Source organism: Gymnogyps californianus, chromosome 1 (genome assembly GCF_018139145.2).
Source record: "Gymnogyps californianus isolate 813 chromosome 1, ASM1813914v2, whole genome shotgun sequence".
Lineage (NCBI taxonomy): Eukaryota > Metazoa > Chordata > Aves > Accipitriformes > Cathartidae > Gymnogyps > Gymnogyps californianus.
In genome coordinates, this window is record NC_059471.1 from 202,069,318 (window position 1) to 202,090,247 (window position 20,930).

The 20,930-nt window shown below is 38.8% G+C and overlaps 1 protein-coding gene across 1 annotated transcript in view; it reads right to left on the reverse strand.

Moving 5' to 3' along the window:
• Positions 1 to 7,736: 7,736 nt before the first annotated feature.
• The window catches only part of CPNE8 (copine 8), a 109,650-nt gene continuing 96,456 nt past the window's right edge, over positions 7,737 to 20,930 (reverse strand). Inside the window, exons 17-20 of the mRNA XM_050911185.1 lie at positions 19,595 to 19,697; positions 16,088 to 16,145; positions 13,239 to 13,312; positions 7,737 to 9,466 (exon numbers count right to left, since the gene is read on the reverse strand). Of these exons, the coding sequence (XP_050767142.1) occupies positions 9,278 to 9,466; positions 13,239 to 13,312; positions 16,088 to 16,145; positions 19,595 to 19,697 (424 nt within the window). The 3' untranslated portion in view covers positions 7,737 to 9,277. The remainder of the gene's footprint in view (positions 9,467 to 13,238; positions 13,313 to 16,087; positions 16,146 to 19,594; positions 19,698 to 20,930) is intronic.

Sequence of the window (20,930 nt, forward strand, 5' to 3'; positions counted from 1 at the left end):
TGATTCACTGATGTCCCCGCTGTTCCAGGATGGCCTTACAGGGCACTTTTCCATGAGAAAATGGTCCTAAATGGTTGGCTTTTACCTTATTTGCTGTGATGCTCATGTGAGTATCCTCAGACCTGAGCGCTGTCCTGCCCTTGCCGAAGCAGAGCTCGGGGTGTGCGCGCTACCCAGGCCGCTGGTCGCAGAGCCCCGCCGGCGCGGGATGCCCAGGGCACGCGTACTGGGAGGGAAACGCTGTTCTTAAATTGCCATCCAGCTGCTGGGAGACGACTTGGCGGCCCTGTCGGACTCGGCGTTGTGCTTGGTTGGGTGCCCGAGCTCCTTTAGCACCTCGTTGACTGTCCCTGCCCGGGCTGCGTCTGGCTCTGCAAACGCTGCCGTCGCGGCGGGGAGCCGCCGGGCGAGCGCCGGCGAGCGGCTCCTGGCCCGCGCCCTCGGTCCCGTGCAGCGCTCCCGCGGCACCCACAGCTCAGCCTTCGTTTCATGCGGTTTCATTCTATCAGTCCCAGCCAGCTGGTGCGAGGGGGTGTCTGCGTGGGTCCCCCGCCTGGCGTGGGGTGAGGGTAAATGCCCGCGCAGAGCTGGCGGGGGAAGGAGCTCGCCTCTGCGGAACGGGTTTGGGGACAGACGAGGAGGGAGGGAAAGGGGGGAGAGGAAGGGAGCACCTGCCCACAAAGTAGGGCAATACTTTAAATATCCTCTTTTTCCTGTTTCAGTCTAACAGGTTTTAAATAAAGCAACGTTTCAGCTGGTTTTGCCATTGTTAAAAAGAGTGTTTGGAAGTCTGGTACTTGCAATGACAGGTAATAGACAGATCTATTGATAATGACACAGTGCATGCATGAACGAGCATTTAAAATCTCTCTGTACTGTGAAGCACCTAACAGTGCCGGAAAAAAACATCGCTAATACTGTGGGTGTGTGCTAAAACGTGTATTTCTTTTCTTGCTAATTCTTCCAGGGCAGCGGGAAATGTTGCAGTGCAGCTGACAGCATCTCTCAAGTAATGAAATGCTGCGATTCAATGCTTTTCCACACTCGCAATGGCATCACCTTCTTCCCATTTGTATTCCTCCAAGAGGCTTAGCAAGATGAGAAAAGCTACTTCAGAAGCAATTGCAGTGTGTCTGCAATTGACTTGTGGGTTTGGGGCTTTTTTTTAAGGCTTTATCTGCTGTAACACCTCTTCTTACGCTGGAGGGAATTTAGCGAGGGGTAAATAGCTAATTTCATTAGCAGATGTAATTTTTCCATAGTGTGAGTTCTACTGATTGAATCACAGAGTAAAATGCTAAAAAGGAGTTTTATTCTAAGCTTTTTGAAGGGCTACCAAAGTGGCATTTGCAGAGGAGATTTGTGTAGGTCTGAGTTAGAGAAAGGTGACAAGTTTTGAGGAGGTCTAGATAGAAAATGAGGATGACTCAGGTTTAAAACCAGTGGGGTTTCTTTATCAAATACTTGTCATGGTTGCAACAAAAGAGTGTCTGCAACTCCAACTGGAGGAGCAAACCATTAGCTCAACAGAAGGTCAGTGGGGGAGAGCATTCTTAACCGACAGCTTGCATTGTAAAATGATTTCCCCTCCACACCAAGGAGGCATTTATCTCTGAATTTTTACATGATGAACATGCAAAGCACAGATTTAAGGGCATCTGATGTTAATCCAATTATAGTTCTATTCCAACATCCCTTAAATGCTTCTTCAATTCTTTTATCAAGAGACTTCATTCTCTATTATGAGTGAGTGGATTAAAGATATGAGGAAAATACCAGTTCTTGCTACTGAAGAAACTGAGTGTTTCAGTATAGCCCGGTGCTATGAATCCCGAGGGTCCAACAGCATATTCTGTGTCCCCCCTGTAAAGGAATTGTAGGGAATGTTTCTGTTTATTTTTTTTGTTTACCAGCCCACATGCTTAAAATGTGAGTTCTAGCTCCCAAGCTATTATGCATCAGTCATGGTAACATGTGTGATGTTCATTTATTAAATGACAGGTAGCTGACTGAGTACATCGAGCCAAGGTGTCACGATTGTAGAATTGACTGTACTTAATTATCAATGGGAATTGAGGGCCAGTGACATCAAGAGCTAACATACGCAGAGATTTTGGCGCCCAGTTTGCAATGCCAGTGACCTGGCTTCCCAGAGCACCCCGCACCGTGTTGTAGGCCATGCTGGACACAGAGATCCTTCCGGCTCCATTGCTTCGAGCTCATTTCTGAGACTCCTTCAACTCTCTGGTCTTCCCTGAACACGTGCTTTGGCATCCAGCTGGAAGCACTGATGACAGCAGCGAGCTGGCCATGCTGCTTGTCTTCTCCACCGCCCATGCTCCGTGAGCCCCCGTGAGCAGTCTGGTGGAGGGGAGATGTCTCGTGCTGTAGCTGAGTGAGAAAAATGGAACATTGGGGAATTAAATTCCCAGATATCGCAGGCAATAACATGATGTCGGCTCTTTCGTAAACTCATTTTCGCTTGGAAACAAGCCAGATTTACTGCTGTTCCAACACCTCATTGCAGTTATGCTTAGAAACCTCAGATGTGCAGACAGGGACTCCCGCCTTGCTGTCCTCTTGTATCATGGTCACTTGCCATATCTTGCTCCTCACCTGATGTTCAGCATCCTGGGGCAACCATGAGACCTTTCCCTCCTCGTAGCCTTTGGTCACACACAGGGGCTAGTCATCTCACCTGTCCACCAAATGGAAATCTCCTAAGAGCCTCTCTCTTCACCAGCCCATTGAGTCCATCACTTTGAAAACGGGTAACTGGAAGCATACATGTATTTCAGACGAAATCTCACCAGAGCCCTCCTCAGCCCTCCCGGTGCCTTCCTACCCACCCACTCACTCCAGTCCTCCTCTCCCAATGTATTATCCTTGCCTCTATCTTAATTAGGCCGTCTACATTTGCAGGACTGACAAACAAGGCTTCAGGAGGATATTTAACTATTTAATGTATTATTTCCCTGCTTAGAGGGAGGCTACACAACTAGGCCATCCCTAGCGGCTGTCCAGCCTCTTCTGAACAATTTCTAAGACAAAGATAACGTAATTTCCCCGAGATGCACTAGAATGGGCCTCCAGTTAGTTAGGGAGGTTTGTCTATCAGCCCGTCTAAGCCTTCCTTGCTGTCAAAGATGATAACGTCACCCGTCATCGCTGACCTTTGAGAATAGCTCATTATAGCACCCCTTTGCAGAGACACACAGTTAACACGCTCCCTCTGGTCTTTTGCATATGAAACGTACCCAAGTGCTTTAATTTTTTCCTCACAGGTTAAAAACCATCTGCTTTTTTTCTCTCCTGGACTCTTTCAAAATTGTCTGCATCGTCCTTAAAGTGTGGCCCCACGGTCCAGACACAGTGCCAAGCTAAGGCTTCAGCACGGCTTAGCCTGGAGCAATGACTATCTGCCTCCCCACATGAACACGACCGCTGTTAACATCTTCCAGGGTGATCTTTGCTTTTTATGCAGCAGTATCACAATTTGATTCATATTCTGTTTGGAGCCCAGCTGTAATCTGCAGATTATTAAGTCCAGAACTGCTGCTTATCCAGGTAGTTTTCATTTTCATTTCATTTGTGCTTATTTATTTCCCTCCTGAATGCAATATTTTCCACTTTTGTTCACAGCAGTTTATCTCACTGATTCCTGACCTCCCCTCCAATTAATCAAAACTATTTTTGAATTCTAATCAGGCCTCCCAGCCTGCAACCCTGGCGAGCCGATACATTCGTTGGTTTTATAAATGTACCCTCTAATTCCTTTGTTAATTGCATTAATGACAATATTTGCCAGAAACAGCCATGAGAGACTCCTGCTGAGCTCCCCTCCTTTCCTCCAGGTTTGACAACCTATTGATATTTTCCGTTCCCTCCTGCTCACAGAAAGCAATCAATCAAGGCTGCGGTGCTCGCTCCTGTACCTCCGGGGGCTTTCTGCCAGTGCCAGTGGAAGTATTTAATGACATTGTGAGGGGATTATTCACTCCCTTCTTCTCCACAGAGAAGTCCCCCAGTCTGCAGTACTCCTGTGCTCACGGAAACTAGCCAATTCGCTTCCCCCTGAATCCCCTTTGGCTGGTGATTGCATCCTGATGGCCCACTCAGTTGAAGACACAGCGGTTCAGCGCTAATCACTTTGCACATGCAGTCAATTGCTTCGATTTCATGATCAGCCTGAAGCAAACCGAACTACATAACAGCCTGTGGCACAGGGACGCACAGGCCACCCGGTTATTATGACAATCATGTTCCTCTCGAGGCTGGGCAGAATTTTTGCTCCCTGGGGAACAGACCAATGCAGAAGTGATGGAATTGCTCAGCGCACAGCCACAGCCTGCCGTGGCTTGGGAAGGCTGTCCCACCACCCGTGGCACACACGGCACTAGGAACCACGCTCCATGCATGCGGGACAGGTGTCTCAGCATCATACATCTTCCGTAGCATGGAATATCTATAAGAACGCTCAGTCACTTCAATGCCTTTGATTGCAAAATAAAATAATCAAATAAGAATCCCAATGATGAAATTTATTATCATCAAATGTTTGGCTGTAGGCACACGCTCAGAAATGTAGTACTCTATACCTTTTGTTTAGATGGCCAACTTGAAAATACCAGTCATCTACAGTCACTCGCACTCTAATGGCAATGAACATAAATGCACAATGCTGGCTTGAAATAAAATCTGAAATCGTACCGTATCAATTCAGTGGCAAAGAAGCAATAATCCCTCATGGAGTGCTGAAGAAAATCTGCACTATTGCCATAAAGCATTTTGAAAGAAAGTAAGAGCATGTTTCATACGAAAAAAGTGAGCAGTATGAAACAACAACCTAACAATGTGAACGGGCACGGTCAGTCCTTCCTGAAAATATTTCTGCCGCAATGGCATCAACCTGCTCCCCCCCACGCATTCGCATCAGCAGGGCTTCTCCTGATCTCATGCAGTGGCCCTTGCTGCGGCAGTTCACCGTAGTCATCAAACAGAGTTAAAGACAACCCCGGGCAGGGAGGCCAGCCCCGCGGAAACCTTCCCTGATCATTTGCCCAATTTGTTCCAACAGTCCTCGGTGACTTCTTCCAGTTGACACACGTTATCTGAAGTCTCAAAACCGGACCTGGTACACTAGCTGAGGCTTTATTATTCTGAGAACAATGAAAGGATTATCTCAGGTGGCCTATGTTCAAAACTTCTACTTAGACGCCTTCCCCTCAATGTCTATTTTGTGATCCACTGTAACCGCAGACGCTGTTTTGCAGAATTGCTGCATAGCCAGAAACTACGGCAACCGTGTAGTAGATTTTTGTTACTTAAGTACTCTTACCTATTTGCCCTGATTGAATTTGCTCCTCTTTCAGGTATTTTTTCTAATTCATAAAAATAATTTCAAGTTTTAATCCCATCTTTGGAAATGATTAAACTATCTCCAGTTGATATAATCCGCTAATTTAATAACCATCTTTTATATATTGCGTCATCAATGGAAATGACTGAGAAAGACCAAAAGCAAGACAGGTCCCTATGGAACATCAATTGCTATATTTTTCCAGCTTGATGATGAAAGATTGATAGCATTTTTCTGAACAGTCTAACCAGTTTTGTAGTATTTCATAACACTTCAAATGAGACCATTATCTCCTGCTTTGCTTTTAAAATGTCATGTTAAAACAGCTGTTTCTCTCTTTTATCCTGAAGCTCATTATATTGCTTTTCAAGAAAATTGTTTCAAAAATGTGTATTATTAACAAATTTCTACTGGTAGATGTAAACCTAGGTCTAGATTTTTATTTTTTTTAATTGACTATTTAATTCAATGATTATCCCTCTTCTGTGAAGCCTGAAGGAAAAAGACATCGAGCATTTCAGTTTTCCCTAGATTTACTATTTGCTCATTCTTTTGTTAAATAATGGACTCCACTTTCCTTCCCTTTCTAGTATGGGTTTTACTAGGCTTTAGCAGACATATTTTGTGTATTTCTGTCCTTTTTCACATATATCTGTGCTATCTTTTACATTTATCCATAGCAACATATTCTCCCTTTCTATTCTTGTTGATTTTTCTGTTTAAAGAATTTCTGATACCATCATAATAGCCTCTTACTATGCTCCCTGGTTTCCCACTGCATTGGCATAATTTGTCATTATGCATCCTTTTATTAGTTCTGAGAGATGACAATAATTTATCATTCTGATTGTTTCAGCCATTTTATAAAGTATTCTCAAGTGAATTTCATCTGTCCCTACTTAGGTGAGAATTTCCAGCTTTTCAAAATGTGTCTTTTCAGAGAATATCTGCTCTGCTGAACTCCATTCCTCTCCTTCAGATACCTCCCTGGGGGACCACACTTAATGAATCTTTTTATGTATAGAAGTAAGCTGATTTGAATTCCACGTAAATTCTATTGTATAGGTTGCCACCTTTGCCTAAAATTACGAAATTCTATTTTGTAACTAAGATCAAACCAGCTTCTTCTTCCAGATTAGCAAACAATTCCTCACTAGTCAGAATCAAACCTCAAATAGTCACTCTCAAATTACATCCTCCATCAGACAGCGTCCTTCCTCATTTGTAGGAACATTTGCACAGTTTGCACCCTGCCATAGCGTTTTCTGCATGTATTACAAAGAAAACATCTGTTCCAAGAGGGATATCAAAGGAAGAAAGCTTTCATCAAGGCCAACAGTTTCCCTTTCAGGGCAACTCATTTGTCACCCAACTTGTCACGTTTTACCTTTCTTAAACATCAATACTCACTGCTACTCTTCAGTCATAGAAAATTACCAAGTTTTGGTAGCAGCTAGCACTTCTTGGGAAAGAAAACGAGTTTTGTGTTCCATTATTCTTAAGAATAAAGCCAGAAGTAAAAATGGCTGCATATGATATTTTGGAGAAATTCAAGTTCTGACCATTAAAACTCTCATCTCTAATACTGGAATGACTGAGGCTACTACGTGAGTCTACCTGATGATTCTCATACACATTACAGAATCAAGATGTCAAATATATAGGGAATGTCACAAGTCTGGAAAAAGTCTCCTTTTCCCACTAGAATACTTAGTCCACTGATCACATCTACTTCTTTCCATTAAATACGTTGGATTTAGAATCCTGTACCAAACAGAAGAAAAAACAGCAGTGCAGAATAGAATAGGCTGGTACTTGGGCTGGATAGAAAAAATAATTTTGATTAAGTAATACGTATCTTTGAAAGTTCCTTCACTTGTTAAATGAGTTGTTAAATTAGTTTTGAGACTGATCTTTGGATTAATAAAAGGTGCTGGTTAAATGAGAGCTAATAAATTACTCTAAACTGAATAAAAGAAGTTTGTAGTTTTGGCCTTAGAATGAAAACCTGTTAAATACATGGGCCACTGGGAACCAATACAAATGTCAGTTATTTCTAAAGTGCCAACACTGTAAGCACTAAAAATAAATGCAGAAGATGGAAGGAGAGCACCACCAACATTCAGCAGATTTAAACGTATTCTTTATGATGCACTTTCCAAAATCTGTAGTTGCCAGGTATCAAATTTCATTCATGCAACATCAATCCACTAAGAAATACATATTTTGGTGAGAAAATTAAAGTCCATATTTATGTAAAAACTGTTTCGAAATAAAAATAAAACAAGATTTATTTTTACCAAAAAAACACCTTTTTTTTTTTTTTTTTTTTTTTTTTTTACTAACAGAATAATTATCTGGAAAAAGTAATTTCCCACATGAGATAGTTAAAGGAAGTTAAATATATTTAAAAATGGAAGATTCTGCATTTACATAGTTATATGCTGTTAATATTTAAGATATGCTTTCTGGCAAAAAACTTCTCATGCTTAAAAAACGCACCTTAGTTTTATACTGTACATTACAACATACAGTAGTAAGAAACAGAAGTAGTAAACAGGTTATATGCAAAGAAAAAAGTTACATTACAAGACAGTTACAATTGTGACACAAAACAATTAAAATGTTCAGTTTTAACAGTATTTGAAGGCAATTCACAATCATTTCAGGAGTTTTGTGAAATTTAAGGCCATTAGTTCTAAATAAAATGTATTTGACACGAACTCACAAAACCGTGTATTTTGTAAAAACTGTACATGCAAAACCATTTTATAATTATATATGAACAGGCATATAATAAAATTTTTGGGTAGTTCCGTACACAAAATTGTGCACAAAGCAACATGGTTGTGCAATTTTTAAACCAGTTAATTAACATTATCATTCATGCACCCTGAATGGAAATGTGATTAAATGACAATATTAAACCCAAATATTAAGAGCCAGCATCCCTTTGAATGGGCAATCTAGACAAAAAAAGTTAAAATTTTAAATTAAGTTTAAAATGGTCCATTATAAAACATCTGCTGTAATCACTCCAACAGACTTCTCTGATGCAAAATTTCCAGTGCTTTAAGGAATGCATGATAAGATTTAATGAGCTCAGTGAGTCAATTATAATACTCTGATAGTTCTGATTTGAGGTAATTTTCTTTAATTACTTATAGCAAGTAACTATTCTAATTTGCTTCCGTAACTAGTTTAAAAAACTGTAAACTTAGATAAACTTAGAAATTGGAGAATCTCTGAAAAAAATACACATACCTCCCCCTCAAAGTTTGGAGTTAGTCGTAAGTCATATGCAATTATGTTATTCACATTTTAGGAGTTCATTCTCAAACGGTGAGATGAATGGATTACTGAGCACTGATTGAAGCAATTCAGGTATTGGAAAACACACATCTATTTGTCCTTTTCTTAGCTTTCATTTATATTTGTCTGGACAAACATTCAAAGAGATATTGCTTCTCTTGTTATCTTGTGACAAACTATTGCAAGCTAGAAGACATGTGAGTCAATATTCCAAACTTTTATTCTTAAGAATAGTTATAAAAGTACTGAAATTTAAAAATAGTAACATGTAAACATTGATACAGAGTAATAGCATTCCTATACATTTTATACACACAGTATTCAGAGAGGACAATATCTTCTGAGTTGAAATCCTGACTTGTGCTTTCCCCTCCAATAAATACATCAAAAAAGTAGGGTTTTTTGTCAAAAAAAACCCCAAAACCAAGACTCAGAGAGAACATCAATATTTTGCTCCTAGCATTTAAAAGCTTTCCAGTTGCTCATGCAACCATAGGAGAATTTTGGTACGTGAAGAGAATTTTTCTAGCTCCAAAAAGTTATCAGAAGCTACTGCTGCATCCAGAGACTCTTGACTTGTGATAAATGCTAAGCACTTTGGAGCAGTCATATCTGAGTCTGCAACACATGAATCGGGGGTGTATAGGGTGGTGGTGCAGGTGACGGCTTTATTCCTCTGACTCTCATGTAGGACAGAAACTGCTCTGGGATCTCAGCTAAAACATCTTTAGCAAGTCTTGCCATGCTTAACACGTGGTTTCCGCTTCTGTCAATGTAATCTCGGAATGGCACAAACTACAAAACAAAAGAGATGTTCACACAGGTCATTATGCAGACACAGAATACATCTTACAACATGAAAATAAGAAAGTTTTATCTAGGGAGTTAGAGTACATGATTATGCTACCTTACACATTTTATATATACATATTTTGTATTTTATATTACATATTTTATATATACACATTACACCTCAATTTTAAAAAATCCATCTTGTAATAGAAACAGTGTCATGCTTTCACTTGGGTGAAGTTCTTCACATAAGCCATGGCTAGCTCAGATTGCTAATTACGTGTTTCATTGATATATTTGGTTTATCTCTCAACCCTTTTCATACAAGAAGGTAACTCTGTCTCAGAAAGCTATTCTTAGCTTACATTTCCTGCTCGTGGGGCTCTCCTACCAGACGGCTTCTGCTCTGGCAGTTTGTGAATAGCATTTTTGCCATCTGAAGTGAACAGAACAGAAAGGATGACTTTATATTCTCGACCATTTTGCATTATACCTAGTAGAACTATGAACCACCTGAACACTTTTTATATGATACTAACAAATGCATAAAGAATCAAAGCAAAAAGAATTGGATTCAAAAAAGAACTTGTTACGTGATACCCAGATCTGCAACACCTAAAAAGTTAGCTACCCAGCTCTGGCTTGGATTTCATAATAGATGATGAGATGCTTGTGCTACTGGTATAGAAAAAAGAAACAATCTAGGCTCCTTGATTTTTATTCACAACAGACAGCATGCAGAGATGCAGTGGGTTAAGCTAGCTAATAGGTTATGCCAAAAGGAAGGCTGATTTGAAATTCTGCTTCTTGCTCAGATTTTGGACCCTATCTCAGGGCAACAGCTGGATGACTTTTCAAAACTGGGATTCAATGTCCAAAGCTACTTCTGGTACTGATATGCTAGGCTATGCTATGCTGGAATTCAAAGCCTAACGGTGCCTTTTCCCTCCCTCACAAAACAGGGAAGATTTAATTGTTAACTGTTGTACTCCAGGATAAAACTAGAACTGATTGAGAACTCAGACCCACAGACCTCTCATCTCCTGGCTGAACTCTAAAATCTGAAGACTCTTTTGCCCATTACACCAACCAGACAAATTTTGCTTTCTTGGATGCACAGCAACCAAGGCTACAGATTAAATTCCATTTTTCTAAAAAGCATGGAAGTTTTCAGGACTTAGGGGAACACTGAATAACACTGAGAGTAAAATTATGTATAATTACATTGCGTATATTTAAATGCATTTAAACATAAATGCAATGCATGCCAGAGATATCTGAATTAGCTTTAAAACATCTGACATGGCACAGGGCTTTGCAGAAATACTAGTTTGGGGTCCAGAAACACTTCCAGCTCTGAAGGCAGATCTCCACATATAGCAATATGAACAGCACTGACATATATAGCATAACAGATTACAGACAGCCCCTCTCTAGCCCAATATGGACTACCAAGGAACATTATAAAGGCTTTAACAAAATGAGAAACATTATTTCTTGCCTCCTGTTCAGCTGTCCAGCTTATCCCCATCCCTACTTTTATAATTACCTTTTTGACAACACTGACTAAAGCAGCCAGCATGTCTTACTCTTAGAAGAGTTTTGATGTTTCACTCTCCCATCAGTTGTTTTCTCCGTATGTTGTAGAAATGAAAAGTGTCTCTTTTTCAACTATTAGTAAAAGTAATTCAGGAATCTCTGACTTTCTTTAATGTATATCCATACAGATTATGAGGGTAATTTAACTCCTGTCATCTTATTCTCATTTCTGATTCCCATTTAGGAAAAAAACAGAGAGGGAATTTTAATGTAGTATTTATGGCACTGAGAAGCTTTAAGACTGGGGAAAAAAGATCTGATCATTTTAATTTCCATATATTTACGGAGACTTGTTTATTTTGCATTCTAAACAAAAAGAACTATAAAATCAGGTGTCATATACATGTTTTGAACACTTCCTTGGATTGAGATATTGTATCCACCAGCAGTTATCAAATCCTTAAACATTCACATACCAGTATTGGTAACATTAAACATTTTGAAAAGTTTCAGTTTCTACATATATAAAGGAAAACAAATATACACATTCCAAAGTTCATCAGCTGCAATCTGAGCTTAATTATTATTAAAACATTATCACCTGCAATATGAGCTATTCATATAGCTCAGTTATATTATATATATATATATATATATATTCTACTAACAAACAATAATATAAAAATCCAACCTGGCTTGGAGAGAAATAAGTGTAAATAAGCAAGAGGAAAAATAAGAGAAGACTATGAATTTTGATAAATAGGAGGAATAAAGGGAGAAGAAGAAATGGCAGATCTAAGGCAAAGTTTGAACCTAAGGATGCCTGTCAGTGTTTAAGAGGCATTTGCAAAATGCCCTTAATAACATGCTTTAACGTTTGGTCAGCCCTGAGGTGGTCAGGCAGTTGGACTAGATGTCCGTTGTAGGTCCCTTCCAACTGAAATAGTCTATTTCATAAATGTATTCAGACACTTCCAGGAAAATATACCTTCTATAAAAGATTTAGTTTTAGACAGATATCATTCTTTCTATAGTCATCAGGTTGATCCAATTTTTCAGTAGTTTGCAGCTTTTCAAATGTCAACTTCTTTAATACTTTACTTTAGCAAGCAGGGATTACCATGTTGAGCCATCAAATGTCTTTCTCTTTGTTTGGTTCCACTTTAGTATCCCATGAAAATAAAAAACGCATAGCTAGTTCATTTTATCTGATCCAGAAAATAATAATGAAATAAAGTCTGTCCAGGGGGGTAGGTAATCAGGAGGCAAGATGGGGTGCCTGGAGCATGGATGAAGTACATAGTTTGGACAACCTGTGGAGTTCTAGAAATCTGCAGCTCTGAGGGGAAGCGGGATTATGGTGGGTATGTATGTGCATGCAAAACTGCTATACCACCCTGCAAGTGGTTGCATAGGTTTGAATGACAACTACTGGGCTGACTGAACGGCTGTAGAGAGCAGGAACAGAACCAGAGGACTTTGGCAGAGAAGTGGAGGTGTCTGTGGAATGCAGATGAGAGTAGCACTCTTAGGGCTTGGTTCAGTCACGTAAACACAGATGACAGAATCACAGAATGGTTTGGGTTGGAAGCGACCTTTAAAGGTCACCTAGTTCAACCCCCCTGCAACGAGCAGGGACATCTTCAACTAGATCAGGTTGCTCAGAGCCCCGTCCAACTTGACCTTGAATGCTTCCAGGGACGGGGCATCAACAACCTCTCTGGGCAACCTGTTCCAGCTATCATCTGAGGTTCCTTAAAGCATGAGACATCTGCATGGTTGTATGTGGCAGATGCAACATAGGAACTGGGAGACACTCACGGTCTTCTGGACTGGCAGTTAGAGGCAAGGAAAGACACCCTAGGCATCTCAAATGCACTTTTTAGAAGTCGAGGTATTGCCGACTTCCACAAAAGTTGCAGTTTTTCTTTATGGAATCATAGTGAGATTGCAGTACGGAGGCAACTAACTCTTCTCCCATGGCTGTATAACCCTAAGACTTTTTATCAGTGTGCTGCCAGTTAGGGGTCATTTCCTAATGAATGTAGATCCACTACTATGTGTTATATAAAGGCGTATAGGTATCACAGAGAGTTTCTGAGCTTGTTATGAACACCCCAAGATAAAGTATGTCAGTACTAAGGTAAAATGAAAGGCAGGAATATAGATAGAAACAAGAATTCAAAACAAACAGGATCAGTAAATTCTAACTATTAGAGTAAATCTTCTCTCCCACCTGCACAATGTCTCTTTCTGCAAACCTTCCTCTTGAAGAAATCCTCACTACATCACCATCCAGTTCTTCCATAGCTTAAAAAAAGAAACAAAATTAATTCATCTATGAGTTCAGCTACACAACAACAACAAGCTTACTGAGAAAAACTTTAGTCAATTTACACTTTAAGGCAACAAAACCAACAATTGTTATTTACGTAACTCTTTAAGATCATTTGCGCCATAAAATACATCATGCTTTGTAGTTATTTTTCACTTTTTCATGCTGACAATACATACTTTTTGCCTTTATTGTCATCTTCAGAACAAAACAGACCATGATAAGGTCGTTATCCTTCCAGCTCTCAAACCAGCAAGTATATCTCTTTTGGTAAGGTGATATTTATACTTTCATAGGTGGAGAAGAATTCATCTTCAGCAATTATTCTTACAGAAGATATCATAGGATACAGCACAAAAAGGTAATAACTCACATTCATACTGGAAAAGTAATGACTTGATGCATAGGAATGAGGAGTTCTTAAAAAAAATTATTAAATTTATTGGGTAACTCTTCTTGTATCTTTCTGAGCAGGATCCAGGAAAACTCTAAAATTGTCCAGATGCCCAGAAGCCATTCTAGGTAGAAAGGCATACCTGCTCTCTGGTCAGTGTTGAAATGGATGGACTTGTGATCATAGATTATTGCTCAGCTGTTGGATCTGCAATCCTGCAATCCTTCTTTCAGCATACGCTATGAAAATTGAAGCCCTGCATCACTGAGCTTCTCAGGGGTTTACAAACTGGGCTGACTTCACTGAAACCAGCATTTCAAAACCTAGTTCTTCCAATGCAAGAACCAGAAAGCATAAATGACGCTATCAGGAGCCAAGTTCAAGCCAAACAAAAGAGCATGTTTGTTCAAAGAAAAAATTAGTAGCTCTGTAGACCACGTTGCCAGATGATGCTGTTGATGCAAAAAATGTATGTGTGTTCAAATCAGGAGACTGAACAAGTATTTGAAGGAGAGATCCACTTAAAACTTCCAAAATAGACACACAGCACATCCTGCTCAGGAAATTCAAATCTAAAAACAGTATTCACGGAAGTATCATATTTGCTTATTCTGTTCTTAACGTTCTCTAGATAACCACCCATGGCCATGTCAGATACAGAATACTGGGCAAAACGGACTCCTGACCTGTTATAGTCATCCTCACATCCTTAAGTGAAGCTCTGCCAAATGTATGTGCCATCTATCTGAGATCCAGACTTTTAAGAACCCCTCTGGTAGCCCTCAGGGGCTGGGAGATCTAGGGGGCAGTGATACCTGGAGAGGAGTAGCTTAGTCTCTCTACAGCAGAACTGAGACTTGACTGGCATTTGAATTGTAAGACAGTGTGCCTGGAACATACACCCTCCTACACACACACTTCAGCATCCACATGAGACATGGAGTCTGTTGTTTTTTCCAGAAGGAATTTCTCAGATGGAAAAGTCATTTCTCTGCCTTCTTGGGCATTGAGGGACTACAGATCTGACATACATCTAATAGGTGAATTTCACGGAGGCAGTATACTCAAGGAGTGTGGGTCCAAAGATGGAAACTGTATCCTGCAGTACAAACAGAATCCTGCCTTAAGAAAAGCGATAGGGATGACACCCCAAGAACTCTGCAAAGACAACCTCCAGAAGTAAAAAGAAGACAGAATCCACATGTCCTGACTGAGTTAAGGGGAGCCCGGGCAAACCCAAGGACTGGACAAACAGGGAGAAAGGGAAAATGCAAAGGAGGAGTGAGAGAAAAGTAAGTCATGTACGACTAAAGTTGGAATTCTCAGGGGTAAAAATGAAGTTTGCAAATTTCCCTCACATGCATTTACAAAGATAAACTGTCTTTTCTCATTGCTTGTGGCATACAATCATCTGAAGCGTAAGCGTCCACCTGGACAATCTCTTCAAGGAATAAGACACTTAAAATTCTCGCTAATATGCCACTTGCCAAAAAGCATAAGAAAGTCAACCCCCAGTAATTTTTTTTTGTGTGTTTTTTTTTCTTCTTATTTTCATACTCTTAGAATATTTGTACAAGAATTAACATGTACAGTCGTGACTATTTACATTATACATCTGTGGTGGTACTAAGTAAAAGAAGGCATACTGTCTGACCAGAAGTACTAGATTTAAAAAGAAAGGATGTAGGACTTTGAGGAATAGATATACAGGGAAAGTCTACACTTCATAGTGCAGTGATAAACACGATGGCACTTAATAAATTAGTCCTAATAATGATAGCAGCTTAGTTATTGCAATAGAGAATGGTGTCCCGGAACATCACGTGAAATAATATGTAAATAATCCTGGTAATTTTTCTCCTGCTGTAATATTCTGTCAATGCTGCTACACAGTAAGGCTCACTCCTGTTATCTAGTGAAACCCAGTTTAACCCAGATCACCTCCTCAAATGTGTTTATTTTTCTCAGTATTTTATTACTGCAGTAAGAACAGATGATCAATATTTCCAGTCAACTGACACTTCACAAGGCAAATATCTGTGTTGTAGAAATTCAACATTACTTGAGTATACTTACTTTACTGTGGGTTTTTTTTCCACTGATCTTCTGGAGCTCTGTAAATGCTGAGCCCCCATATGGTTCTGTGACTTGAACAAAGAGCCTGAGGGGCTACACAGCTCCACATGGTAGCTTGTAATCATACTGAGTATCAATCAATCCAGCTGGAAATGTCAACAGTGCTTACTGCTTGTTCCATATTATGCTCTTTTAAAGAACAATATTTGTCTGAAAAGCCACATATTACTAAAATGTAAACAAATATAAAAAATTCTAGGAAAAACACTAGAACACTTACCATCAAACTCTGCTGGTCCCACCCCCACTATAATTATTGACATTGGAAGCTTTGAAGCCTTCAAAAGAAGAAGAAAAAGAGGTTTAACGCATTACATAACCTCTGCCAATAATATGTGAGATCTGAGGACAATCTGAATAAAAAACATGCAGAAGCTATGTTTTAAAGAGCAATTTTTTTTTCCACCTAAAAAGTTGAGTGGTGTAAACTATCTGCTTAAGTGGTATAAAACATCTTGGATGAAGACAGAAAAGCAGATGATTATTTTAATTTACTTTTTCATTACAAAGTCTTTGAATCATATAGGATTGTAATTAAACACAACAAACTACGTTAGGATTTAATACTAATATGACAACTAAGATGACAAATTTATCTCAGAAACTTTTGTAAACTGACAGTAATTACAAATATGTACCTAATGACAGTTTGACATTTATTTAAATGTACCTTGCTGTTTCTTGATATTACTTAGCTGCTTGGAACTATGTGACACTATTTTTTACATATCTTATGCCAATTTTTCTCAAGAGAATAAATCACCTATTTGAGCAATATGTATCTTGTATTTCTTCCATGAATGAAATTTTACTCGTCAGTCATCCATGCCACAAAGTAAACAAGATATTAAAAATCTTACCATAAGCCAGTTTGATTTTACTTAATCTTTTTCATTCAATGAAACAAGGCAAAGACAATATCTGGCTTTCCCTGAATAAATTCTCTGTAAAACCTTCAAAATTACAAAGACAGTATCATAAATACTGGATTCTGCTGCCCTGATAGTAGCACCAGATATCTGCTAGTTTACGGAAATAATCCAAAATTGCCTCTGTTGAGGAGGGTAACAACTAAAAAAAGCCATCTGCCAAATGTCAGGGTTGACAACTGTTCCTTATTGAGAAATTCTGATGAACTGTGAAGCGTCTACAGTCATTTTAAACAGGAGTATACACTGGCCAAAAATCATAGATGTACACTTTCTGCTAAATTAAACTCTGCTTCACTGAAGTCTGAAGTCAAGTGGTTTTAGAACATACTGTTATATTTTTCTTTTGGAATATCAAAAGTGTTTTTCTCCCTCATTTAAAAGATCTTCTTGTTTTAGATACATCATCACCATTTTCCATTCTTCGTCTGTCATAATACTACATATAAAACCAACCTTCTTTAAGCAGAAGATTTACAGTTAGTTACTGTAAACGTGCTATTTAAAACAATAAAAATATGCCATTCTATAAATCGCTATTTAATGTTCTACACCACTATACATTATACACTATATACTATTGACTGCAAATTGACTGCAAATTCATCCCAAAGTGTTACTACATAGTCAATCTTTCAGCTAAAATTTTGTAGCAGAGTAAATAAAATTTAATAATCCCTTGTTAGTTAAATACTGATATGCTACTGAAGACAATAGTAAAAGCCGTCTGGCCATGGTCCTGGGCAAACAGCTCTAGGGAGCCCTGCTCGAGCAGGGGTGTTGGACAAGATGACATCCAGAGGTCCCTTCCAACATCAACCAGTCTGTGATTCTGTGATTAAGGGCCATAAATACAGTGTAACTGTAACTGAATTACAGTGCACTGCATAAATCAATAATAGTGAGTACAGAATATTTTCGAGACACAAAGGCATTTCTTAGAACAGAGTACATTCTGTTTTTCAGGTGTTTTCTAGAATCTTATTGCTTGATTGTAAAGAAAACATCCTTTAAAGAGATTCCTGCTCACACAGACACAGTATTATGTGATATGATGTACATGAAACAGTAAGTGGCAAGGACAGCATAAAGACAAAGAGTTAAACTTTTGCATATAAACTTAAATGCTGGCATTTCCTGAATGACAGCATAACCTTTAAACAGTATGGTAAAACAGAATGTATCTGACATATATGCTGTAATGAGAAAGATGCCTAAAAGCACAATTAGTGTTAAAAAATGAAATATATTCTTCCTGAGTTTTATACATATCAAGTTGCATTGAACATCACTGCCCTTTTTATTATTTTGGATATTATTGAGACTGAAAAAATTGCTATTGAATAGCATTTAATCAGTTCTGTCATGGTATACTGTGCTCACACTTCAAGAAGTATACAGAAAAATGAATGCATCTTCATAAAAAGACAGCAAATATTCCCAAACTTCCACCCATTCCAAGCTAACAACACATCTGCCGTATTTCCAGACAGTTGCAGACTAACAGCTATTATTCCTGGAAACGAACTATTACTGGAAACAAGGTTTTTCTGTATGTCTTAGTGGCAAATTACTTAATCTTACAAGATACCAGCCAACTGGACTTGCTGGTCTCTTACTTACGAACTTCAAATTGTGGGGCGAGTTAAATCAAGAGCTGCTCTTTTTTCTCCACGGAGCCTTTTTGTCACCTAAAAGAAGCTATGTTCCAAACTTCTAGGCTAGACTAGAGGATGAACTTCCAAGCTAAAAGCTTGTTTATCTCCTTTAAAAGTGAGAGTCAGTTTATCCTATTTTAATATTGGAAGCTGGAAGAGGAGAGGAAGTAAACTGGTACCTTCAAACACAGTTACAGCTTTGGGTGTAAAAACTTAGCAGGTGGGCTGTCAGAGTCCTTATTAACACACAGACTCTGTCTACATGCTGCTGGCTAGAACTTGAGGGCATCTAGCTCTCCAGTGAAAGACAGAACATTTCAGTAATATTTTCATGTGCACCCTACAAACTGGATCGGTACTGACTCTCTACAGGAGGTAGTGAAAGTGGGTCTTCAAAAATATGCCACCTAATTCTACACTACTTATTTTGACATGATGCTTAATTATTTTAATGTAGGCTTTTCACCTACCACTTCACTATTAACTAGATCCACTGTGGTATGTTCACAACTATCAGTATAGATCTTTTCAGACCCTGTCTGGAAGTTGTTTCTGTGTGTGCTTTCATCTGACATTTCCCAGGGGCAAAAAAAAAAAAAGGAATCTGTTCATAATACAGAATATTACTTATATGCATAGCAGTTTTGAAGAGAAAAATACTGAAAATAATGCAGAAACTGAGAAACAATTAAGAATTTTCAAAATTCTAGGGGACTATTTAGAAGGAAATCAGATGACTGGTATGCTTGCCATTTGGGATCAGAAAGTTTGGGGCAGTTCTTAAAAAGGGGCGCATCAAAGCTGTCTGCAATTACTAGAAAGATAAAGAACAGTTCACTATGAAAAACTGCATGGTGGGATATGCATGAGGAAGGAGGAGGCAAGAAGCAGATGAGGAAAATCATATGAACATACAGTGTTAGAAAGAAGAGTATCTGTTCCCACAGAACACTATAAGCTGAGATTCAACTTTTGCTTTCTTTCTGTATTTATGCATAATAAACTTCTGCTGTTTGGAAAAAATGGTTATTTTATGGAACAAATTTAGTGCCTGAAATATTAACTGATTTAGTTTATTGCCTAAAATATTAATTCCTAGAAACGTAATTCTTTTAAATCTCAACACTCAGCAAAACTTACATTCACTATGGATTCTTTTGTCTGAGCCATATCGGAAATAACTCCATCTGTAATAATGAGAAGAACAAAATACTGGGAGCCATCTTTTACTGAAGCAGCATATCTAAGGGAAGAAAAAACAACATTATAATAGTAAAAAAACTGTTTTTACAAAGGAATTAATATGAAAAGAAGCTGTAGGTTTAAAATCTGACTACTAAGGACTAATAACAATAAAGAAACATGATGCAGTGGATTTCAAAAGTAAAGACATTCATAATTAAGATGGACATTCTACTTTTAAATGAGAACATTAGAAAAATCCAACTAATACAATATTGATATTGATAATCTGCATGTGTTGAATCAGTGAAAAATGGGAACTGTATCACTACCAAGAGGAGCATGGACAGAATGTCCTTTATAGAATCACGAGTTGTTAGAAAGTCTAAGTTATTTAATAGTTATTACCTCTGGGGAACATAGTTTGGTATGAAGGGCATACATTAATATTGAATGGTTGGTTTTATAGCACAAATAAAATTTATCAGGAATCAGCACATCGCATAAATATTTCATTAATTATTTTTTTGTCTTACAAAAACAGGTTACTTACTGTTGACCATGCTTGCAGATTTATAGTTCACATTTATGTGCACATTTGTAAAACAGCTGAACGTGCACCCTACAACCCTGGCTTAGATATTCATCTCTCTGCACCACCCACAGATGTCCTTTCAAGACCCAAGCTTCTCCCTGTGCTGTACACAACTACAAGGCAAAACACATCCAGTGCCATTCCGGTCCCACCTCAGCCAAAGGACCTAAGAAGCAACTGCTCTTTGAAAATGGGAAGCTTTGGAAAATTTGGCAAGTCCTGAAAGACAGTGAGTCTGTAGCAGCCCCACTGAACTCGATGGCCTGCATACCAGAAACTAAGACTTCAGTTCATTTATCTTCAAATCCCAAGGGTCAAAGTGTCCTACATAGTTAGTGAAGAACTTTTTTTGTGTTGAGCAGGCTGCTCCACTTGCTGCTTCACTTGACAGCAGCCAGTATAGTTCCTGCTTTCATGAAGGCTCTTGGTGCTGCGAAGGAGTCAAATAGTAGAACCTTGAATAAAAGTAGCAATAGGTAGTATGGAGAATGGTATATTAAAAAAAAAATAGTCTCCATATGAATACTGTGGAATATATGCCCAAGTACAGAATATGACTGTCGACTCACTATCTTACTGGTCACTGAACATGAAAGGCCTGGGTCACTGAACAGAATATGTTCTAATGATGCTCATGATGATTGCATGTGCTTAGAAAATTCTAACTCTGATGTTACACAGTGCATTTGCAAGTGAGTA